At 51.8% G+C, this 23,354-nt stretch overlaps 1 protein-coding gene across 5 annotated transcripts; it reads left to right on the forward strand.

Moving 5' to 3' along the window:
- Positions 1-314: 314 nt before the first annotated feature.
- ODAD4 (outer dynein arm docking complex subunit 4) lies at positions 315-22,591 on the forward strand. 5 transcript variants are annotated; one of them, XM_036069149.2, is made up of 12 exons: positions 315-524; positions 2,544-2,675; positions 2,912-3,062; positions 3,738-3,799; positions 4,101-4,266; positions 5,595-5,819; positions 5,982-6,189; positions 13,172-13,258; positions 14,493-14,689; positions 17,738-17,838; positions 20,404-20,488; positions 21,859-22,591. In XM_036069149.2, exons 1-12 carry the CDS (start codon positions 411-413, stop codon positions 22,419-22,421), a joined length of 2,091 nt encoding a protein of 696 aa, XP_035925042.2. In that variant the 5' UTR covers positions 315-410; the 3' UTR covers positions 22,422-22,591. The 5 variants fall into 5 exon arrangements, with proteins under 5 accessions (XP_035925042.2, XP_077921859.1, XP_077921860.1 ...); XM_078065733.1 differs by having other exon boundaries at positions 5,595-6,189; XM_078065734.1 differs by lacking the exon at positions 2,544-2,675 and having other exon boundaries at positions 5,595-6,189.
- The last annotated feature ends 763 nt before the right edge of the window (positions 22,592-23,354 follow it).

Raw genomic sequence — 23,354 nt, forward strand, 5'->3', positions numbered from 1 at the left:
GAATGTGGCGGTACACGGTGCACATATCCTTGCCACGTATGCCTTATTCCTATTGGGAATTCTGCCCTCAATCCTCTTCCAACGTTACTGGCTGTAAATTCTGGACACGGGGCACGGCTCTCGGGAGAGAACCGACGGAGCGCGCAACAGCACACACGGCCCAGCGCAGCCTCTCGGCAGGCACCGGCCACGCGCCGATCACGCCCCCGCCCACGCGCCGCTGGGCCGGCGCATGCGCACGCTGGGGGCGGATGTACCGCGGACTCCCGCCCCGAGGGAGCGAGGGGAGGGGCCGGAAGCAACTCTACGCTTCCCGGTTGCTAAGAGACGGGGCTTCCACAAGCCAGACCGAGGTTCTCCGGCTTCTTTTCCTCCCTTTTTCTGCTTCAGCGTCACCGAATCCGGCTACCATGTCGGACCCAGAAGCTGAGAGCTTGCGAAGCACCTTTCCCTCTTACATGGCGGAGGGCGAGCGGCTGTATCTGTGCGGAGAGTTCTCTAAAGCCGCCCATAGCTTCAGCAACGTGAGTTGGGCTCTGAACCTACCAGTCACCCATCACCACTTCTGATTGCTGGTAACACTGAGGTCCCCGTGGTGCCTGGAGGACCCTTTTGTTTCTATTATTCATTTGTTCCTGATTGACGCACTGCTGTCAACTTCTGTCACTGCCTCGCCATTTTCTACCATTTCCCACTTGCCTTCTGCCTGTTAGTAACCGTTCTCTACATTAACAGTGACTTCTTTTTTTACTGAAATGTCGTGTGATTGACTGGCCTCTTCCCACAGAGCAGCCTTAATTTCCCCTCATTGGCTGGGAAATGGGCTTGGAGGCTGCATGCACAAGTGGTGAAATCTCAGGCACACAGTTGCTCACAGAAGATGGCCAGTAAATAACATTATTATATATAATCTTAGTACCAATTGCTCAACCCCACCCTATGGGGATTGGGTGCTGTTTTAGGATATTAGGCACACTGCTGCTAAGTGCAGTACAGCCCTATGAGGGAGGTTCTGTTATTACTCCATTTTATAGATGAGGAAACTGATATAGAAGTTGAGTACATGGCGGAGATCACTGAACTGGCAAGAGAAGGTTTTCAAACCCAGGCACTCAGATTCCAGTGCTGAGGTGCTAACCACCATACTTACTCCCTCACAAGTAAGCTAGTAGAGGTTCTTTTTTTAAAAAGATTTATTTATTTATTTATTTTAGAGAAAGAGAGAGAGAGAGAGTGCACACAGGGGCTGGGGGTGGAGGAGGGGCAGAGGGAGAGACAGTCCCAAGCAGATTCCAGCCTGAGTGTGGAGCCCCACTTGGGGCTCCATCTCAAGACCCTGAGATCACGATCTGAGCTGAAATCAAGAGTCGGTCGCTCAACCAACTACACCAACCCAGGTGCCCCCAGCTGTTAGATGTTCTTACCACAATTTCTTTTACAACGTATAGCCCACTTCTTTTTTTTTTTTTTTTAAGATTTTTTTATTTATTGGACACAGAGAGAGAGACAGTGAGAGAGGGAACACAAGCAGGGGGAGTGGGAGAGGGAGAAGCAGGCTCTCCTCTGAGCAGGGAGCCCGATGCGGGGCTCGATCCCAGGACCCTGGGATCATGACCTCAGCCGAAGGCAGACACTTAAAGACTGAGCCACCCAGGCACCCCTCTTTTCCTATTTTAAAGAGTTATTTATTTACTTATTTTGAGGGAGAGAGAGAGAGTGCACACATGCATGTGGGCGGGAGAGGGGCAGAGGGAGAGGGAGAAGCAGAAGGAGGGAAGCAGACTCCCGCTAAGTGCAGAGCTCTACCTGGGGCTTCATCTCTCAACCCCGAGATCATAACCTGAGCTGAAATCAAGAGGCAGACGCCTAACTGACTGAGCCACCCCGGTGCCCCTCCAATGATGATTTCAAACAGAAGAGAGGACACGGGGAGCAGGAGAAATGTTCCATTCCCACTCTATTGCCCAAATCACAGTTTCAGTTTTGCTAGCATTTTCATCTTGATCTCCTGAAATAGTGATTTGTTCATTTGTTCTCAGTAAGCTATGTAAAAAGAGAGAGCTAGGGGAATGGATGACTCAAGTTGCAGATGTCCTAAAACCTATTTCATTAGCCTTCAGAATGCTTAGCCTCTGAAATGTATTTTGAGTGTTTGTTATACAGCCGTTTGAGGTTTGTGGTTGAATTTGGTATGCACTAAAAATCTTAAGCTTCTATTGCCTGAGAAGACTGGAGGAATCCCAGACATTTGGGGGAAATTCAGTATATTATATCCACAGAGTGGTATATTCACACATTTCCACCAATGGCTTTCACAATAGCTAGTGATTTGACCTTGTTCGAGATGAGCTACATGCAGCCTATTAGTGGACTGAGCAAAGATCGATGTTGTGCTGCTTTTGGTTTGAAAAGATCCAGAGACCTGTTTGCTGGCCTGAGGAGTCCCCTTGAAATGCTGGCAGGACGGTTTGGGATGCTCTTTCTGGTCAGGCTTCTACCTTGTGCTGCCTGGTGCCTGTCAACCTGGGTGGTTCCTTTCTTAGGCTCTTCACCTTCAGAATGGAGATAAGAACTGCCTGGTTGCTCGATCCAAGTGCTTCCTGAAGATGGGAGAGCTGGAGAAGTCCCTGAAGGATGCTGAGGCTTCACTCCAGGGTGACCTGACTTTCTGCAAGGTGACTCAATCTGGCTTTCACCACTGCCATTGCCTGTCGCAGCCTCTGATGAGAAGAAGCTGAAGAAGCAGCCAGACTGCCTAGGGTTTGATGCCTTTTTCTCTCCCTAGGTCACTTACCTAGCTACCTGCCCCTGTGTCCCAACCTTGATCCTCAACCCGGGACCCTCTGCTCCACCACACCTAAGTCCTGTAAGGCCTTGTCTGCCACCTCAATTTGACTTCCTCTCATTTCAGGGGATTTTACAAAAGGCTGAGACCCTGTACACCATGGGAGACTTTGAGTTTGCCCTGGTGTTCTATCATCGAGGCTACAAGCTGCGGCCTGACCGAGAATTCAAAGTTGGAATTCAGAAAGCTCAGGAAGCCATCAACAACTCAGTGGGAAGTGAGTGACCATCAGACCTATGCCCTTATCCTGGGAGGCTCTTGGAATCTTTGGGCTTGGAGGTGCAATGAGTGAGCAGCTACCACCAGGCCTGCAGGGAGTCTCATGCTTGGATTTGGTTGCTGCTGATTTTGTTGAAGATTAGGAACTAATCTGTCTACCCAGAGGACCAGCCCCTGATCCACTGTGCTCAGCTCTGCAACTTCTGGTTCTCCTCTAAGCCAGATGCAAAAGCTATTCACATTAGGCCTGTCTTTGGCCTGGTTTAATAGGATAGAATGAGGTCCTGAGCCTAGCCTTCCCTAGTTCCTGGCTTCCTCTCTTACTATGAATGCACCAAGGACTGGCCTTACCCATTGGCTTAGTGGCAGGGGGATAAGGGAGGAGAGCAAGAGTTTGCCACTGTGGGTGGCAGAGTGATGGAGAGCTCTCCTAGTGCTCAGGGACTGCCTTTGGAAATCTGGCTGCCATGGCCTTGGGATATCAGGGGCTGCCTACCTATAGGAGAGTGTTATTCCAAATATCCTGTACCATCAACCTGCTGGACTGGCTCAGAGACAGCTTTGCCACAACCTCTACCACCCTCTGCCAAAGGCAGAGATTTCTCCATAAAAATATGTGATAGGTCATGCTTGAGGGCCTGGCACACCTGAGCCCCAGGCTCTTTCCTTGCAGGTCCTTCTTCAATTAAGCTAGAGAACAAAGGGGACCTCTCCTTCTTAAGCAAGCAAGCTGAGGTAAGGGCCTTGGTTCTGATATCACATCCCTCCCAAGGAAGTGCCCACATATGCCTGAGGTCTCGGTGGCCCTCTAACCTGGGGACAGTAAGCTCCTGCCCATCATGGGCAGCCGTGGGATTCTGCCCCAGCTCCAGAGGGGTCTTGGGAATCTAGCTGTTCCCAGACCAGACACACTCCATGGTTCTAGACCCACAGAAAGGTCTTGGAGGAGATGTCTGGGATCACAGACTCTGGGACCATGTCTGGGTACTCTGTGCTCCTTGTTGAAGCTCTATTGGGTATTGCTCCATCTTCCCAGAGTATGAAAGCCCAGCAGAAGCCTCATCCTGTGAGACAACTCTTACATCACCCCAAGAGGGAGTCCAAGCGGAAGGGCTCACTCAAGAGTGAGAAGATTGTCCGCCAGCTCCTGGGCGAGCTCTACGTGGATAAGGAGTATCTGGAGAAGCTCCTATTGGATGAAGGTTTCAGATACTTTGTTTGCAACAGGGAACTTGGGGCAAAGGAAATCTGGAACAGGTGCTTAATACATGAGCTGGAGACAGAGCCTGTCATGTAACATTAGCCTATGGACAGGATTTCCTAGTATTCTCATTTACAGATGAGAAAACTCAAGTGCAGAAAGATTAAGTAACTCACCAAAGGTTACACTTCAGTAAACAGTGACATGGCTCTTGGGTTTGAATCTAGGATGTCCAATTTCAGAACCAGTGCCCTTAGCCCTATGGCACCCCTGGGAGGGAACCCTAGAGATTGAGGTTCCTTTATCACCTAGGTCCCTGGAGGGGCATCCCCTGAGCCTTCAATTTGTAGAAAGGGCAAAGGAATCCAGCTGGGACATGCTAGAAGGGGAATCCTATGATACTAGTACTAGAATGTTCTGAAATCTCACCTGGTCTAATCCCTCCTTTTATAGATAAGGAAAGAGAGACTTTGAATGGGCAGCAACTTGTCCAAGATGACAAGCAAGTTCGTGGTGAAGTCGACCCCAGAGGCCGGCCTACTAACCTCCAGGCTAACGCTCTACCTACTATACTGTGCTGGCAGTGGCAAGAAGTAGGGCAGAGCCTTGAAATGAAATGGGAGGGTGGGAGTATTGCCATTAGCTGATAAGCCTAAGCAGGATTCATCCTTGAATCAAATGCCTTTTCTCCAGAACTGCCTTCCTGAGGTTATCTGCAGGACTCCCTGCAGGTCTGTGTCTCAGGAGCATCTTCCCTGCTGGCACTTCTCTGTCTGGGGCCTGAACACTTCCCTCCAGAGGAGCTTCTGTGGAGGAAGGGGTAGCCTGAAAATTACCCCACAAGGCCTTGCAGTTTTGCTACCAGCTCTAACCTGTGGTCAGGCAGGCGGGCAGAGCTTGGGCACACTCTTCCAGCTCCCTGCTGGCCCTGGCCCACTTGGCACCTGAGGAATCCCTTGGCACTGGCAACTGGGGCCAGGCTGTGCATTCACACTCAGTCTTCTCAGCGGACACAACCTGAAATCAGGGGGCCCGAGGGTTGCGGTCCTTTCAGGCAGCTATCTGCCAGCGGCCCCCTCGGCTAGTTCCTTGTATCCTTGCCATAAAAGGCCTGTGCATGAACTTCTACACCATGGCAGCACCTGAAAGAGGGGCTCCGGCCTCACCTGGGTCCACATAGAGCCACCCTGCTACCTATGTGCTCTTGCTTTTCCCAGCTCAAAGCAGAGCTCCCCACAGGGGACCCCACAGCAGGAATCCCCAGCCAAGAGGAGGTGGCTCCCTTAGACGCCGGTTCTAGTCGGTTTCTCCTCACACCATTCTTCCCAGACCTGATCAAAGGCACCATTAAGCATGGCCTGACCGTGGAGGACCTCATCATGACAGGCATCAACTACCTGGACACCCGCAGTAACTTCTGGAGGCAGCAGAAGCCCATCTATGCCAGGGAGCGGGACCGGAAGCTGATGCAAGAGAAATGGCTACGGGACCGCAAGCGCCGTCCCTCACAGACAGCCCATTATATCCTCAAGAGCCTCGAGGACATCGACATGTGTGGGTGGTGTTCTCCGAAGGGCGAGGCCTTGGCCAGGTGGTGGGAGAGCACCAGAGGGGCCCGAGGTTTCGGGCCTGTGGATCATATCTGGGGGGAGGCGGGTTCTCCCATCAGCCTGAGGAGACTGCTCCCACCTCCCTGTCCCCCGTTTCCCTTCCTAGTGCTGAGCAGTGGCAGTGCTGATGGCAGCCTTCAGAAAGCTGAGAAAGTGCTGAAGAAAGTGCTGGAATGGAACAAAGAGGAGGTGCCCAACAAGGACGAGCTGGTTGGAAACTTGTACAGCTGCATAGGGAATGCCCAGATTGAGCTGGGGCAGATGGTCGCAGCCCTGCAGAGCCACAGAAAGGACTTGGAGATCGCCAAGGAATAGTGAGTGCCCAGGGAAGGCTGAGCGGCTGGGGCCTGTGGGCCTATGGATGAGCGGGGCGGGGGCTGCACACCAGCCTTTTTCCGGGGCTGCTGGTGGGTGAGCTCCCAGGACCGAGGCTAAGAGGCAGACCTAGACTGTCAGCTTTTTTGCCCCAAAGAGGAAGGCAGTGGCCCAAAACGCCAAAAAGCTCCCAGACGTTGGATTCTGAGGGGATAGGTCTATACTTAAATCATCTCAACAAGCACAGGTCAACCCCAGACCCACCAGCGGCTGCTAGCCTCGGAGAGCAGATACAAGGGTCCTCTCCCTGCAGATGTAAAACAAAAAGTGACATAGCTAAGAATGGTAATTGTGGGAAGTGTCACGAAGGACATGTACAGGACACAGCGCTATGAGAAGTATACTCCAGGAGGATTTCACTGGGCATTGGGGAACACAGTCTGTGGGAGGGCCCTTAAGCAGGCAGGAGGAAGCTCAAAGCCAGAGAGCACAGAGTATTGCCAGGGGAAGAGTGGCCAAGGGGAAGCCAGACCAAATGGCAGCGGTCAGATCAAGCCCGGCCTCGGATACTATGCTGCTGACCGAGAACATGGGCTCCGGAGTCGGACTGACCTGGCCTTCGGAATTGTACCCCGCAGCTGCTGGACTTTGGGCAAGGCACTTCACCTCTCCCAGCCAGGTCTCTTCCGTCCGGTGTGCATAACAGTAGCCCCTTCCTGAGAGGGCAGAAGGGAGAGGACAGGCCGAAGTCCAGGCAAAGATCTCAGGACAGTGCCGGGTTATCCATAATAATATGAATACCGACTATCCGCTCTTCCCCAGACTCGAAGGTCCCTCTGAAAGGTACCATCACTTTCTGGGCCTCCTGCTTCTAACCTTTGGAGTCCTCCACGACTTTCTCCTGCTCACTTTCCACTTGCCCCACAATCCGAACCTCTCCTTACCTCCCATCATCCTATTTCCACTCACAGGTCAGGTCTTGGCTCTCCCTGCCTCCAGCTGTTCCCACGCACCACCTCCTGAGACCTGCGTTTTATCCAGCAGTTCTTTCCCGGCTGACACACAGGCCTTGGCCCCTCGTTGCCTGCAGGTTAAAATCACATGCCTTCACCTGGCACCTTCACCTTCAAGGCCTCCTCTGAATGCACTTCCACACAGCCCTCCCATGTCACTCCTCCATTTGGGTCAAACTGTATTTCTTTTTCTTTTTTAAGATTTTTTTTTTTTTTATGGGATGCCTGGGTGGCTCAGTCATTAAGTGTCTGCCTTTGGCTCAGGTCATGATCCCAGGGTCCTGGGATCGAGCCCCGCATCGGGCTCCCTGCTCAGCGGGAAGCCTGCTTCTCGCTCTGACCCTCCCCCTGCTTGCATTACCTCTTTTGCTGTCTCTCTCTCAAATAAAAAAATAAATGATCTTTTAAAAAAATAAGATTTTATTTATTTAAGAGAGAGAGAGAAAGCATGAGTTTGGGGGAGGAGAAGGGAAAGGAAAGGGAGGGGGAAAGAATCTCAAGCAGACTCCACACTGAGTGCAGAGCCTGATGTGGGGCTCAGTCTCACGACCCCAAGATCATGACCTAAGCTGAAATCAAGAGTCAGACGCTTAACAGACTGAGCCACCCAGGCGCCCTCAAACCGTGTTTCTTAACCCCCACCCCACTGCCCTGCTCCTGCCCTCTCCTCACTCACCTGAGCCCCACGTGCTATTCATTCCCAGTTCATTTCTCACTGGCCTTTGCCATGCTGAGCAGAAGTATCTCGTATTGGCCGTTCTGGAACTAGAAAACAAGCAAAAGCTTTGGAGACAAAGCTGACTTTGATTCCTGGCTTTGATACTCAGAAGCTGTGTGGATTTTATTAAGTTGCCTGTCTTCTCAGTTTGCTCATCTCTAATGAAGGTATATTAATACTGATTCATAGAGATTATGAGGATTAAATAAGATATGTATGCACAGTACCATGGATCCAACCATCTCCCGTGCCCTAAAGACTCACTTATAATCTTAACTTCTCAGCAGACCTCCCTCATGAGCCCCAGGCCTGCATATCCAACTGATTCCAAGGCATTTCCATTTGGATGTCCCACAGGAACCCCAAATTTAACATGTCCTAAGTGGAATCCCTTATCTTCCTCCCAAACCTCTTGCTCCAGGGTTCCCTATCTGTGAGGATGGCACTATTATTGGCCACTCAGTCCCCAAGAAGGAGCCTGGGCAGCTTCCCAGACCCCTCCCCCCCTGCTCACGCCCAGCCAGCCTACATGTTGTCTGGGCCTCCTCCTTCCTGTCTCCATGGTGCTTTTCTGTTTCCCTCCCACGGCTCAGTCCAGACCCTTCTCACTTCTGCCTAATTCCTCTGACCTGGGTTTCCTGCCGCCCAGCTGGCCCTCCTGTGCAGAAAAGTCCAGTGGTAGGACTGGGATAAAGTTCCAGCTCCCAGTTCTGTTCAGCTCAGGCTGCCCTTCCTGACCTGGCCCCAGTGGACCCAATTCTGTCCAGGCCGTTGGGCATCCTGTGCCCCCGCCAACACCTTGTGGCTCTGCTCCTGCAGGCCCTAAACAGGACTCCCTTCTCTTTCTTCATCAACTCCCCCCTTCCCGTCCTTCACAATTGTAAATATGTCTCTCTTCAGGAAAGTTCCAAGTGTCCCCCGGGTGATTTAGAAATCCCCGCCCCTTGGTGCTCCCTCTCTACACTCTATGTGGATCCTGGCTCCCCTGTTAGACTTCGGATTTTGGAAGGGACTATCTTTTTTTTTTTTTTTTTAAAGATTTTATTTATTTATTTGAGAGAGAGAGAATGAGAGAGAGCACATGAGAGGGGGGAGGGTCAGAGGGAGAAGCAGACTCCCCGCCGAGCAGGGAGCCTGATGCGGGACTCGATCCAGGGACTCCAGGATCATGACCTGAGCCGAAGGCAGTCGCTTAACCAACTGAGCCACCCAGGCGCCCAGGAAGGGACTATCTTATATCACTTTCTCTTCCCAGCACCTTCCGCGTAGTGGGCATATGATAAATGCATGCCAAGTGGCTAAATAAACAGAGGTGTTCCTTAGACAATGTCCCTTTTTACCACCCACAAACGGGCCTCAGGTCTTGTTTGTTCAGGTACTCCCTCATCCTAATCAGCCATGCCCCCCATCAGCCTCCCACCTCCAAAGCCTGCTAGCCCTCAAGGCACAGATCAAACCCCAGCTTGTCTCAGCGGCGTCTCCAGTGGCCCCTGCCCTCATTTTTTCCTCCAGATACTCTAGATGATTTGATTGCATGCTTTCTCATTGCTATTGTTACTTCTTATTACATAGTATTATGAATAAATTAACATATTACAACTTATTCATTCATTCATCACACTATAAGAGAGCGCCCACTCTAGAAGGGGAGGTCCATCAGACATGCTGTCAGAGCAGTGGGTGCACAGTATGGCCGTAGGTCCAAGGAGAGAGGCAGGGGGGAGCACTGCTGGGAGCTGAGGGGGTTTCAGAAATGACAGGTCAGCCAAGTGGACGAGGGGGAGGGAGAAGGGCACCCTAGGCAGAGAGAAGTGGCAGGGATGGGAGATGCAGGGCAAGCGGCAAGACCTGTGGGGAGTGGCAGTCTGGGTCCCATGCTGGGGAGGACTGAGGACAGAGGAGGAGTCTGGTTTTACACAAGTACTAGTGTTAGTGTTGTACTTGGTCTGGAACTCTGGGACACCGAGAGCAGAACTTGGAAGTCTCCCCCGACCCCCACCTCCCAGCACCACACTCCGCTCATTTACCTGGGGCCATGTTGACATGTGTCCTTCTGGCCCCTTTTCAATGTATTTACCTACATATTTATATACATATGCACATACCTAGGATTCTTTTTTTTTAATTTTTTTATTGTTATGTTAATCCCCATACATTACATCATTAGTTTTAGATGTAGTGTTCCATGATTCATTGTTTGTGCATAACACCCAGTGCTCCATGCAGAACGTGCCCTCCTCAATACCCATCACCAGGCTAACCCATCCTCCCACCCCCCTCCCCTGTAGAACCCTCAGTTTGTTTTTCAGAGTCCATCGTCTCTCATGGTTCCTCTACCCCTCCGATTTCCCCCCCTTCATTCTTCCTCTCCCGCTATCTTCTTCTTTTTTTTTTCTTAACATATATTGCATTATTTGTTTCAGAGGTACAGATCTGAGATTCAACAGTCTTGCACAATTCACAGCGCTTACCAGAGCACATACTCTCCCCAGTGTCTATCACCCAGTCACCCCATCCCTCCCACCCCACCCCCCACTCCAGCAACCCTCAGTTTGTTTCCTGAGATTAAGAATTCCTCATATCAGTGAGGTCATATGATACATGTCTTTCTCTGTTTGACTTATTTCGCTCAGCATAATACCCTCCAGTTCCATCCACGTCGTTGCAAATGGCAAGATCTCATTCCTTTTGATGGCTGCATAATATTCCATTCATACCTAGGATTCTTAAAAGCAATTTACTTTTATGATTTTTAAGAAGCATATGTCTTGGAAAGGGTCTCACTCTTTAAATGACTCCAGAGAAAAAGAATTTCAGCGTGCATAGTAATTTCTTTAGCTACATCCCTGTGGGACACTCAGGCTGTTCCCCTTTTACCATCAAGCACAGCAACATTTGCGTGCGTGTTTCTGTGGGAAGAGGACTGGCTTGATGAGATGTGCATGTTTGAAAGGCAGGTTCAGCCACGGTGGGGGGAGAATGAGTCCAAGGAGCAAAGTTTCATGGGACATAGTAGCCCTCTGGATGGCAGGGTCTTGAGGGATGAGGAGGAGGGAGAGAGTGGGAGGAGATGCTGGGGGGGGGGTGGAGCATTGGGGGACAGTTTTCTTCTTTTATTTTTTGGGGAAGAATTTTTTAACAGATCAGTGTTCATGTGGTGGTAATGGTAAAGGACCGACATAAGTGAGCAAATTGTCGTTTTCTTTATGAAAATATCTTAATCTCATGGGCGCGTGGGTGGCTCAGTTGGTTAAGCATCTGTCTTTGGCTCAGGTCATGATCTCAGGGTCCTGGGATTGAGCCCCGCATCAGGCTCCCTGCTCAGCAGGGAGTCTGCTTCTCCCTCTCCCTCTGCCACCCCCCCTGCTCGTGCTCTCTCCTCTCTCTCTCTCTCTCTCAAATAAATAAATAAAATCTTTAAAAGAAAAAAAGAAAATACCTTAATCTCTTTTCTGTTGTTACAGAAATACTGTAAACAATTTAAACAATATGGATAAATGGGTAGTTTCCCTCATGCTCTTGTTTCCCTTGGATAATCATTGTTAATAGCTAGACCTACATCCTCTCTACTTCTAAAAGTGCCCATTTTGGGGGGTGCCTGCCTGGCTCAGTCAGTGGAGCACGCAACTCTTGATCTTAGGGTTGTGAGTTCGAGCCCCACATTGGGGGTAGAGATTGCTTGAAAATAAATTCTATAAAGAAATGCCCCCTTTTTATTCCTTCACTTCTTTTTTGGTGAGTTAAAACAAAACAAGTTCATTTTTTTAAAAAGAGTTTATTTATTCATTTGAGAGAGAGAGAGAGCGAGCAAGAGGGGGTAGGAAGAGGGAGAAGAGAGAGACAGAGAATCCCAGGCAGACTCCGCACTGAGCGCGGAGCTTGATGCGGGGCTCAGTCTCACAACCCTGAGATCATGACCTGAGCCGAAACGAAGAGTCAGACGCTTAACTGCCTGCGCCACCCAGAGGCCCCACATTCATTCTCTTGTAGTTCTGAAGGTTAGACGTCTGAAGGCATTCTCACTGGGCCAGAACCAAGGTGTCGGCAAGGCCGTCTTCCCTCCACAGGCTCCGGGGAGAATCTGTTTCCAGCCTTTTCCACCTTCTAGACTCGTACTCGGTGCACTGCGCGCCTCCTGTGTGGCCCCTTCCTCCATTGTCAGGCCAGGAACACAGCATCGTGCCTCGGGGCTGCATATTTATTTTTAGCACAAACGGGGCAACAGTCATAGTATACACTCCTGGAATCTGACTTTTTAACTTCATGTGTCAGGGACTTTTTTTATACACAAAAATTGTCAGTGCCGGGGCCCCGGTGTAGGTTGTTTCTAATGATTATTATTCTTGTCACATTATCTTCTCCAGATAAATTCCTAGAAGGGGAATTGCTGCATCAAAGGGACATGTGTGTAAACTCTTGAGTGATTGCTCTCTGGAAAGGTTCCCATGGCGTTCATTCATGCCACAGGGCATGAGAGGACCTACGTACCACAGCCATGCCTCCTGGGCATCATCCCTCCAACCGGACTGGACGCCCAGTCCCTGAGCCATGATGCTGTGTTCCTGGCCTGACAATGGGCCTCTGTCTGCTTCTCTTCAATTACCACAGTGCTGAGAATGGCCAATTTCTTTTCCTTTCTTCCTTTCTCTCTTTCTTTGTTTTTTAAAGTAGGCTCCACACCTGACATGGAGCCCAACATGGGGTTTGAACTCATGACCCTGAGATCAAGACCTGAGCTGAGGGACGCCTGGGTGGCTCAGTTGGTTAAGCGTCTGACTCTTGGTTTTGGCTCAGGTCATGATCTCATGTGTTACGGGATTGAGCCCCGTGTCTGGCTCCTCGCTCAGCGGGGAGTCTGCTTGAAAGGTTCTCTGCCTCTGTCCCTCCCCGCCCCAAGTAAATAAATAAATAAATAAATTTATTTATTTGAGAGAGAAAGAGAGAGCACAAGCAGGGGCGCAGGGAGGGGCAGAGGGAGAGGGAGAAGCAGACTCCCCTCTGAGCAGGAAGCTCGATGCGGGGCTTGATCCTAGGAACCTGGGATCATGACCTGAGCAGAAGGTCAGGCTTCTGCTTAACCAACTGAGCCACCCAGGCACCCCAATAAATAAATCTTAAAAAAAAAAAAAAAAAAAACACAAAAAGACCTGAGCTGAGATCAAGACTTGCACGCTTAACCAACTGAGCCACCCAGGTGCCCCTAGGATGGCCAATTTCTAGTGAACAACAAATCCTGCTTCTTCCCCACAGTGACCTTCCTGATGCTAAGTCAAGAGCCCTTGACAACATTGGCAGGGTTTTTGCCAGAGTTGGGAAATTCCAGCAAGCCATTGACACGTGAGTAACCCCAGACTGCCCCTTCCCCACCCTAGGGCCAGGACTTCCCACCCTCACACCAGACTCCCAGCCTGGGGCCCGGATGACAGGCAAAGAGGCATCAGAAGACCTGAGTTTGGCTCAGGTCTTGGCTCTGCCAAGTGACCACGGGCTAGCCACTTTGTCAACTCTGAGGCTCATCTGTTAAGTGGATTGACTAGAACCAGCATCTGCTCACAAGTTCCCAGTGACAGGAATCTCCTGGAGCACAGGTACATGAATTACTGGGGTCTCTGCCCTGAAATTCTGATTCTACAGGTCTGGGTTGGAGCCCAGGAACCTGGGGGTTTTTTGTTGTTGTTTTTTTTGTTTTAAGATTTTATTTATTTATTTGAGAGAGAGGAGCTTGAGCACAAGTGGAGGGAGGAGTAGAGGGAGAGGGAGAAGCAGACTTCCCGCTGAGCAGGGAGCGCAACAACACAGGACTCCATCCCAGGAGTCTGGATCCAATTAGACTCATTTGCTGGGACCCTTCTGCTCCACATCTCTTGGTTTCCTGAATGACCCCTGGTGTCTATGTGCCAAAAGACATACGAGTTTGAGAGTTCACCCACCTGTTTGTATCTTTTTATAAGAAAATGTTTTGTAGGGGCACCTGGGTGGCTCAGGTCATGGTCCCAGCGTTCTGGGATCAAGCCTCCCATCGGGTTCCCTACTCAGTGGGGAGTCTGCTTCTCCCTCTGCCCATCCCTGTGCTCATGCTTTCTCTCTCTCTCTCTCTCTCAAATAAATAAAAAAAAGTCTTTAAAAAAGAATGTTTTGTAGTAAATTTGTGCTTATTGTTAAAATATTAATTTGGGAAATGCAGAACAGTAGCAGGAAAATTGTCTTTTCTCCCGAAGATGATGACTAGGTCTAATCCTAATCTTCCTTTATTGATATCTCGGTTTTTTTTTTTTATTATTCTAATCTTTTCTGTGTGGATTTTGTCTTCTATATACTTAATGATACTCTTCAATGTTATTTTTATGTTATTTGAAATGCAAGTTTACAAACATGATTTTCAATTGTCGTATCAGTTCTATCTGTAAATGTACCAAAATAGCTTTGACCGTTTTAAAATGTCTTCACGCTTACTGGTTACACCCCTGAGTCCGACAGAACTGGTAGTTGGAGAATGAGTTCTGCTCGGCCTCCTATGGCTGAGTATAGGGTTTGAGTGGAAAGAACTGACCTTGGTTCTTCACATTCCCAGGTGGGAGGAGAAGATCCCTCTGGCAAAAACCACCCTGGAGAAGACCTGGTTGTTCCACGAGATCGGCCGCTGCTACTTGGAGCTGGACCAGGCCTGGCAGGCCCAGCATTACGGTGAGAAGTCCCAGCAGTGTGCTGAGGAAGAAGGGGACATCGAGTGGCAGCTGAATGCCAGCGTTCTGGTGGCTCAGGCACAAGGTATGGGCACGGAGAGAGGACCACCCGAGCTGCCAGGCCGGGGCTGGGGACCTTTGGCATCCCAGTGTGTCCCTGGCCAGATGAATGTGGACTCTGAGAGTGGAGGACAAAGCCCTCCATTTTGACCTGCGTGTGGTAAGTGCCTTCTTTAAGCTAAGCTCAGTGAGAGCGTGGGGCACCCCCGAAGCTCCCACTGAGGAGCTCAGCTGCAGATCAGCCCAGCATCATGTCATCATCAAAACAGCGCCACTTCCTCTGGCCTTGGTACCCTTTGAGTGTGCATTCTTGCACTTAATCACCATGTGAGCCACTAACGAATGCATTGTCCTCCTTTCACAGATGGGGAAACTGAGGCACTGCATGGTTCAGCTGACTGCCCCAGGTCCCACGAGAGACGTTTTCAGAGTGATGGAGATGTTCTTTTTTTTTTTTTTTTTAAGATTTTATTTATTTATTTGACAGAGAGAGAGCATAAGCGGGGAGAGCGGGTGAGGGAGAAGCAGGCTCCCTGCAGAGCAGGGAGTCCAATGTGGGGTTCAATCTCAGGAGCCTGGGATGATGACCTGAGCCGGAGGCAGATGCTTAACCAATTGAGCCACCCAGGTGCTTGATGGAGATGTTCTAAAACTGTGTTGTGGAGATCATTGTACAATTCCATAAAGTTACTGAAAGTCATTGAACTGTATACCCACAAATGGTGCATTTTATAATATCTAAATTACACCTCAATAAAGTTGTAAAAAATAACCCAGCAAGGGGCATGGGTGAGCAAGAATAGATGAAAGAGGGTTGGTGGTATTTTGATAATTGTTGAAGCTGGGTGATAGGGGTGAGTCATAGGGGCTCACTGTACTCCATCTACATTTGTATATATTTGAAATATTTCATAATACAAAGTTAGAAAGGAAATGGCTGGAGGTCACAGGTTAGTAAGCAATGAGGCTGGGACTAAGCCTTGTCCCCTGCCCCCTGGGGGTGCAGTGGACCCCCAGTGAGGGAGGCGATGTGGCAGGGGCTGTGGTCAAGGGCATCATCATTTTTTTAAAATATTTTATTTATTTATTTGACACAGAGAGAGAGAGAGAGTACAAGCAGGGAGAGTAGCAGAGGGAGAGGGAGAAGCAGGCTCTCCACTGGAGGAAGGAGCCCGACATGGGACTCAATCCCAGGGCCCTGGGATCATGACCTGAGCTGAAGGCAGACGCTCAACGGACTGAGCCACCCAGTGCCCCAAGGGCATCATCATTCATTATTCTTCACACAAGTACTTTCTGGGCACCTTCGAGGCACCGAGCGGGGTATACAGCAGGGATAACCATTGATAGCCATGTCCTGCTTTCATGTCTGAGGAAGTCACTTTGAAGCAGAAACCTTAAGGATGAGAGGGCACCAACTATTCTGAAAGCTGAGGACAGGACTTTCCAGCCAAAGGAACAGCATGTAGAAGGTGGGGAGGAATTTAGCGGATTTAAGAAGCTGAGGGAGACCAGTGTCAGCTGGGCCCCTGGGGGCCCAGGAAGTCTGGATGGGGGAAGGTGATGAGGGGCCAGATCCGCAGGGCCTCATGGGCTTCATTACAAATCAGAGATTCTTCCTTAAAAGCACAGGTAGAGACAACTACTGGAAGCTTTAAACTGGGGGAAGGCGTGAGTACTGGAGCTTTTCCTAGAACTCTTTCCTGTTCTCAGGAGGGCATAGTATAAGCTGAAGGGAAAATGCGATGTACCCCTCAAGGGTCGATGTCCTCAGTCTACTCCTTTTTTTTTTAAAGATTTATTTATTGGGGCGCCTGGGTGGTGCAGTCAGTTAAGCGTCCGACTCTTGGTTTCAGCTCAGGTCCTGATCTCAAGGGCGTGAGGCGGAGCCCCATGTCCAGCTCTGCACTCAGCATGAAATCTGCTAAAGTTTCTCTCTCCCTCTCCCTCTGCCCCTTCCTGCTGTGCGTGCACACTCGCTATAAAATCAATCAATCAATCAATCTTTAAAAAAGAGAGACATTTATTTATTTATTTTAGAGGGGGCGGGGAGAAACTTAGCAGATTCCATGCTGAGTGCGGAGCCAGACACAGGGCTCGATGTCACGCCCCTGAGGTCAGGAGCTGAGCTGAAACCAAGAGTCAGACGCTTAACCGACTGCACCATCCAGGCGCCCCTCCTCAGTCAACTCTTGAGGACTTACTTGGCCCCGAGGGCCCCTGGAGAGCCAGCCAGTCATGGCTGCTCTCAGTTTCCCCACTCTGGGATGGAAAAATCAAATGCAGCCGCCTGGAGCCACTGGGTTCTAGAGACCGCACAGCCTCGCAGGCAGAGCTTGGGCTCTGGGCCCTCCTGGCTCAGAAACCTTGGGCGGTCAGTCAGTCAGGCAACAGTGAGATCCCAGGTGCAGCACTAACCAGCTGGGTGAGTGAGCTCAGACAGCAGCCGCTTCCTCTTGGGGTTCAGACTGTTCCCGTGTGGGGGCTGGACTCCAGCTGCTGGCCCGTGAGTCACAGCCAACCCTTTGATATCTCTGTTGGTCTTCACAACATGTTAGGGCAATTTGAATGAACAATTTTAAAATATGGGTTTCCAGGGGCGCCTGGGTGGCTCAGTCGGTTAAGAATCCGACTCTTTTTCTTAGCTCAGGCTTGAGCTCAGGGTTGTGAGTTGAAGCCCTGATACTGGGCTCCACACATGTGGGGCCTACTTAAAAAAAAAAAAAAAATGTATATATATGGATTTCCACTTCTGGAACAATCGTACGTTGGGGCAAGATGGAATTGTCCCCCTGCCCTGGAGACACAGGATGTGTGCACAGGCCCTACCCCAGACCCTTCTTTCCTCTCTGACCTCTCTGAATGGCCTGCTATCCAAGACTCAGGTTCCTAGGTGCTGGTCCTTAGTGGTGAGCTGGCCCAGGAATGCGATGGAAAGCGTGGTGATGGGCAGCTCAGTGACGCTGCCTGAGGCCTGGGGCTTCTAACTGACCCTGGGAGGGGCCGGGCAGCCACGTTGTCCAACACGCAGTGTCACGACCTACCTGTGCTATGCCCCCTTTCTGCTCTCCAGTCAAGCTGAGAGACTTCGAATCGGCCGTGAGCAACTTTGAGAAGGCCCTGGAGAGAGCGAAGCTGGTGCACAACAACGAGGCGCAGCAGGCCATCATGAGCGTGAGCTGCCCACCCCCTGGGCCCCGGCTGCGGGGAGGGCGTGGGTGGGTCCTCAGCCTCTCAGCCAGCCAGAGCCCGGGGATTTATTACCCACCCAATGCAGGCCGCATTCTAGGCGGGGTAGTGGCTTTCAAACGCGCGCTGATGCTCTCAGTTTATACAGCAATCCGATACACCTATTTTTATTTGAAATAAACAATAGGAACGAAAGTTTAACAAAGCATATTTACCTTTACTATGTATGCTATTTCCTATTACATTCTCCTTTTTCCTTTTGCTAAAGTTTCCATTTCCTTTTCTTTTGTTTAATGCTGGTTGAAACTTCAACTGATTTTAGGGCTTGCCTTTTGGAAAATGCTGCCTCCTCCAGGAGACAACAAGAAATACGGTGTGACTGCCTCACTCACACGCCTAGAGAGGCGCCACACTGCTCAGCCAGGCAGCCCGCCACATGCCGCCAGTTAGACTCAAATGAATTAAAAGTAAATCAAATTTAAAATTCAGTTTCTCAGTCACACAGCCACATTTCAAGTGCTCAATAGCCGCATGTGGCTTGTGGGTTCCAGAGAGTGTAAGATCGAGAGGATTGTCATGGTGGCAGAAATTTCTGTTGGATAGTGCGGGCGTAGACCATAAGGGTCAGGAGGCAGAGACCAGAGGTGAAGCCAGAGGAGGCCTGCAGGTGCTTCAGACTTGCCACCGCCCCCGGAGCCGCTCCAGGCAGATGTCCCCCCTCAGTAGGGTCAGTGCCCTGACCTCAAAGATGCCCAGGCAGTTTGCAGGAGTCCCCTGGCCTCCCCACCTCCCACTTCCCCCCCAGGCTGCCCCACGTTGAAATTCCAGAGCTTCCTACCCCAGTAAGGACCCCAGTAAGCATCTACTGGCATGAATTAAGCAGGGCCCTTGTCCTTGGGGAGCTGGCCCCTGTGGTTAAGAGAAGCCAGACATAATAACGAGGGGGCAGCACAAGGGGCATGGCCTCGGGGACCAGACTGAAGGTTCAGCAGGTACTCGGGAAAGGGAGCAGGGACCCTGGGAAGTGGCAGCCAAGGATGCTCTGGTTGGAGGTGGGCCTCCTGCTGGGGGCTTCGAAGGACCACAGAAGGGTTCGGCCAGGCTGAGAAGGGGCAAGAGCACTGAAGGAACTGGAGGCCGTGGGCACTGAGGGGTCTGTGGGAGGCAGAAAAGAGCCCCTGGGCCTGGATGCGAGGGCTGGCTCACAATGGCAGAAGGAGTAGGGCCAAAGGACCCCAGACAGTCGGTGGACCAGCTGGGACTTGAAGGGCTGGGAATAGCTGAGGAGCGACCTGATCTACTCAGATTTTTAGGGTGTGAGCTCATGGTTTGTGAGGACCCTGGTGAGGCCACCCCTTTCCTGTCATGGTGGGGAAGTCGCCCCTGAGAGATTCCACTGTTGGCAGTCTGTGCTCTCCCGTCACCCGTCCCAGGGTGGCTTAGGCCTGCCACACTGCTGTCTTCTTCCTCTCTAGAGGGGTTAGCTCCCCAAACGTGCACCTTGCCCTCCAGAGGAAGAGCGCTCCTTCCCTGAAGCCCTGTTGCTGCCCCTCCACTCGCACGCACCATCTCCCACCCTTAATGCCCTTCTGCAGGGTCGCTCTGCAGCCAGAGAGGGACAGCTCCACAGTTCAACCCAGTAAATAGTTGCTGGCCACGGGCTGACTCTGAGCTGCCCAGTCCAAAGGGGACAGCTGTGGTCCTGGCCCGTAGGAAGCTTGCTGTCAGCGGGAAGGTTAAAACAAAAACCCCTTGTTCCTGACCAGGGCGACAGGGATGAGGGGACCCAGGGTGAGAGCGCCCCACTGGACGAGACAGGGCTGGGTATTCCCATCAAGGGGGGTCTGGAGTCGCCTTGAAGCCTGGGCAGGGTTTTGAAAATGAGAGGCAAAGAGAGAAGGCCCCACGGCCTTGGTGACCCCTCGTGAGACCAGGTCCCCGCCACCTCACCCTCCCGGACCGGCAGCTCCGGGCAGGAAGATCAACACTCCATAAGCACGTCCAGGCCCCTTGCTCTCTGTGGATGGTTCCTGAGTGCTTACTGCGGCTCTGCCTGGAACTACATACGCACAGGCTGAGCCCCAGGCCACCAGGGAACCTGTAGACACCCCAGGAGCCCCTCTCAAGACAGGCCAGCACCCCAGTCCCACCCGGCATTGTGCTTCCAAGTCCCCTCCATGGCTTGCTGCCTTGCTGAGTGCTTAGGGGCTTCACTGTCTCTATATTGGCTGGAGCCAAAAGAAGCTTCTGGTAAAGAGGTCAAAATGAGCAGACAAGAGACAACTCTGAAATACATACCGAAGCCCAAGGGAGCTGAGTTAGTCCGAGTTACCTGCAGTCATGTATCACCTCCCACTTAGTGTGGCTAATTCCGGGTCCGTAAGTCTAAATTAACCCCGGGCAGGAGTCTGTGCAGAAGCCCAGGGAAAATGGAGGGCGGCAAGGCTGGTGCAGAGTCCTGCCTTCTGGAGTTGGGGCTCGGGTGATGAAAGGGAAGGTGTGGGTGCCAACAGGGGCTAAGAGAGGTCACCAGCTCCTCTCCACCCACAGGCCTTGGATGATGCCAACAAGGGCATCATCGAAGAGCTGAAGAAAACAGACTACAGGGAGACGCTGAGAGAAAAAAGAGAGAGAGGTGAGTGCCAGGAGGTAGCGCCAGGGTCCCCGTCTGCGCTCTCCAGCAGCTCTTCCAGTCCCGGGGTTGGGTTCCCTGGGGCAGGAGAAGGAGGTCCAGCCCGTGCCCACTGCCCTGAGAGCCCACTCCTGTATTTCTCCATCTCCAGGTATTAGTTAAGCACTTGTCATGCACTGGGAAAGTGTGGGATTTGGGAGAGACAGAGGTTCGGCCCCTGCCCCAGAAGAGCCCACAGCCCAGGGACAAAGCCAGGAGATTTGAGCTGTCAGCAGAGGGGCTCCTGCGTGTGTGCGGGAAGCAGCAGGAGCGAAGACATGGGGGCGGGGGGGGGGGCACAGAATGACAGTTCTACTCAGCTTCTGCCTGCCCCGCTGTGGTCTATCACCCTGGCAGCGCGGCGGTGACCCCTCCGGGCACCCAGGCACAGGGGGAGATCGGGTGTGAGGTTTCTGGGTGCCCCAGCAGCCAGATGACAGCCCTTTATTATGCAGCGCCCGCCATGTGGTGGCTGGGTCTCCTCAGGGAGGGCATCTGCCTCTGCTCCCACAGGCCCTTAGAGCTGCTCTCGGGAGCCACTGGGGCAAGAGAAGCTCCTAGAGGCCTCCCATCCCCTTGGCAGGCCACGTGCCAGGGTGGCCCTGCGGCCCACGGCAGCTGCCGGGCACTTCGCCCCCAGACCGGCAGGCGGCAGCATTGCCCAGGTCTTCACGGCCACGCAGCGGCCTCTTCCCTGCTAGGAACCTCGGGCCCCGGCAGGCATCTTAGAGACCAGGGGCTTCCAGGAAGAGAGTATGGGGGAGACTCAGGAGGGCACTGTGACTTTTCTCTGTAGCTCATAAAAACATGGAGCAAGGGTCCTTTTGATCATAAAAATAGCTCTCCAGCTGAACTTCCTGCTAACAGTCTGCTCATATTTTGATAGGGAACCTCCCAGTAAATGATGAATGTGCTTCCCAGGGACAAAGAATAATGCAGAATGAGGATGCTGGAGAAAAGAACCCCTGTCGTTTCCCAGCACCTGTGTTATTTCTCGTAGGGAAAGGGAGTGTGCTCTGAGAGCAGACCGTTCTGGGTTCAAATTCTGGCCCTGCCATTTATTTACTGGCAGCGCGACCACTGGCTGTGATTTCTCCGTCATCAGTCTCAGGTCCTTTGACAACGAACTCCAATCACTGACACCGTGCCATGAATTCCATGACAACTGCGTGACATCACCTCTGCAGCCTGCTGGATGCCTGGAACAGGGCTGGTGTTTAGGAAACAGTGACCCGCTGTCTCTCAGAAGCACAGGCCCCCAGGGGCTGAGATGCCCCCAGGCCCAGAGATGGACAAACTTTTACTTTTCTTCCCTCCTTTCTCTTATTTTTCAGAAGAGGCCGCTGAATTGGAAACCTTGAGGGCGGCGGCAGCAGGGAAGGAGAAGGAAAGCACGAGAAGAGGGAGAGACGAGCCTGAGAAGGTGATGAAGCACTGGGAGCGAGAGCCAGCTGACAGTGAGAAAGAGACAGAAGATGAGTTGTCTCAGGAAACTCTGAGGGTCGCAGCGAGTGGACAAGAAGAAAACAGGCAGAGAGAAGTAGGGGAAGCCAGCTCCTTCAGAACAAGGCTGGGAGCCACAGGGCAAGACTCAGGAGATGTTGCCAAGAGAGTCTCCAGAGACCTGGGCACAGAAAGCGAAGGAGAGGAGGACGGGAAACCATTAGAAGTGGGCAGAATGGAATCAAGAGAAATTTACAGGAGGCCTTCAGAGCTGGACCAGAAACCCTCGGCAGAATTAAGCAGAAGGGAATCGGAAGGACTGGAGAGTCAAGTTTCAGAAGACAACAGAAGAGAGTCAGAAGAAATAGGGAAAACAGAACTGGGAGAAACAGCAGAAGCGACAAAGGCAGAAAATGGTGAAAACGTGGAAGAAGGTGAAAAAGAAGATGAATGAAGCAGCAGGCATCAGGACCAGGGGCCTCGGGGATCTTATTCAACTGGACTTGAAATTTCAGGCTGAGATTTTTCTTTCATAGGAGAACACGTGGACTGGGCTCCTCCACAGGTTGCCTCTGCCTCTCTGTTACTGTTTTCCTTTCAATAGATACCTTTCACTCTTACAAACCCCGAGTCTGTCATTTTGCCTCCCTGCTCACCCACAAGAGCCTTAGAGAATGAGGACCCGACTCGGGGTACCACTCTCCAAGCAGAACGCTGACCTTACCCTGGCCAGGTGACAAACACAGACTCCAAGCAAGGCCTGATCCAGAGTGTGATCAAGGTGGGAAATGTGCTTCTCTCCCCTGGGCCTATCCAGGGACCTCATGGAAGAAATGATAGGGGTGCTAAGCAGAAAGCATTTCAGGATGGTGAAGAAACAGGTGAGCTCCAGGGGACCAGGCTAGCTTAAAGGGGAAGAAAAGGAAAGGCCTGGGAGTAGAGGTACGTCTGGGCAGCCACTGGCCGTGGGTTCATCTTACTGAGTGCCTGCTATGGTCAGGGCACTGTGGGAGGCTTGATGGGAGAAGTGATGATGGGTCACGCTGAGGACTGGCAGGCACGATTAAGTGAACGCTGGCATTGACAGGGGCACTGTGCTCGAGGAGCCCAGAGGAAGAGAGTTCCTGCCCGAGAACAGGGAGCCGTCCCCAGGAGGAGGGGCGGCTGGACTCTACCTGCCCCACCTCCGGGCGGTACAGTCAAGTAAATCCGTGAGCTGGTTTCCTCCTCCGTAGAACGGGTATCTAACTCCGGGGTTGGCGTCAGGCTTCTATGAGTGCTCAGCACAGCACTTGGTACACGGGAAGCTCTCCAAAATCCGACCCAGCTTTAGGTGGCTTCGCAGAGGAGGTGGCAGCTGAACAGCTGCCTCAGAGGATGAGCTAGG

The sequence above is a fragment of the Halichoerus grypus genome, chromosome 2, assembly GCF_964656455.1.
Source record: "Halichoerus grypus chromosome 2, mHalGry1.hap1.1, whole genome shotgun sequence".
Classification (NCBI taxonomy): Eukaryota; Metazoa; Chordata; class Mammalia; order Carnivora; family Phocidae; genus Halichoerus; species Halichoerus grypus.

Coding starts and splice junctions, on each gene's coding strand:
- ODAD4 (XM_078065733.1), top strand. CDS start 411: ATGTCGGACCCAGAAGCTGAGAGCTTGCGAAGCACCTTTCCCTCTTAC. Junction 4,267..5,594: donor GAAGCTCCTATTGGATGAAG/GTTTCAGATACT, acceptor CATTCTTCCCAG/ACCTGATCAAAGGCACCATT. Junction 17,839..20,403: donor CGCAGCAGGCCATCATGAGC/GTGAGCTGCCCA, acceptor CTCCACCCACAG/GCCTTGGATGATGCCAACAA.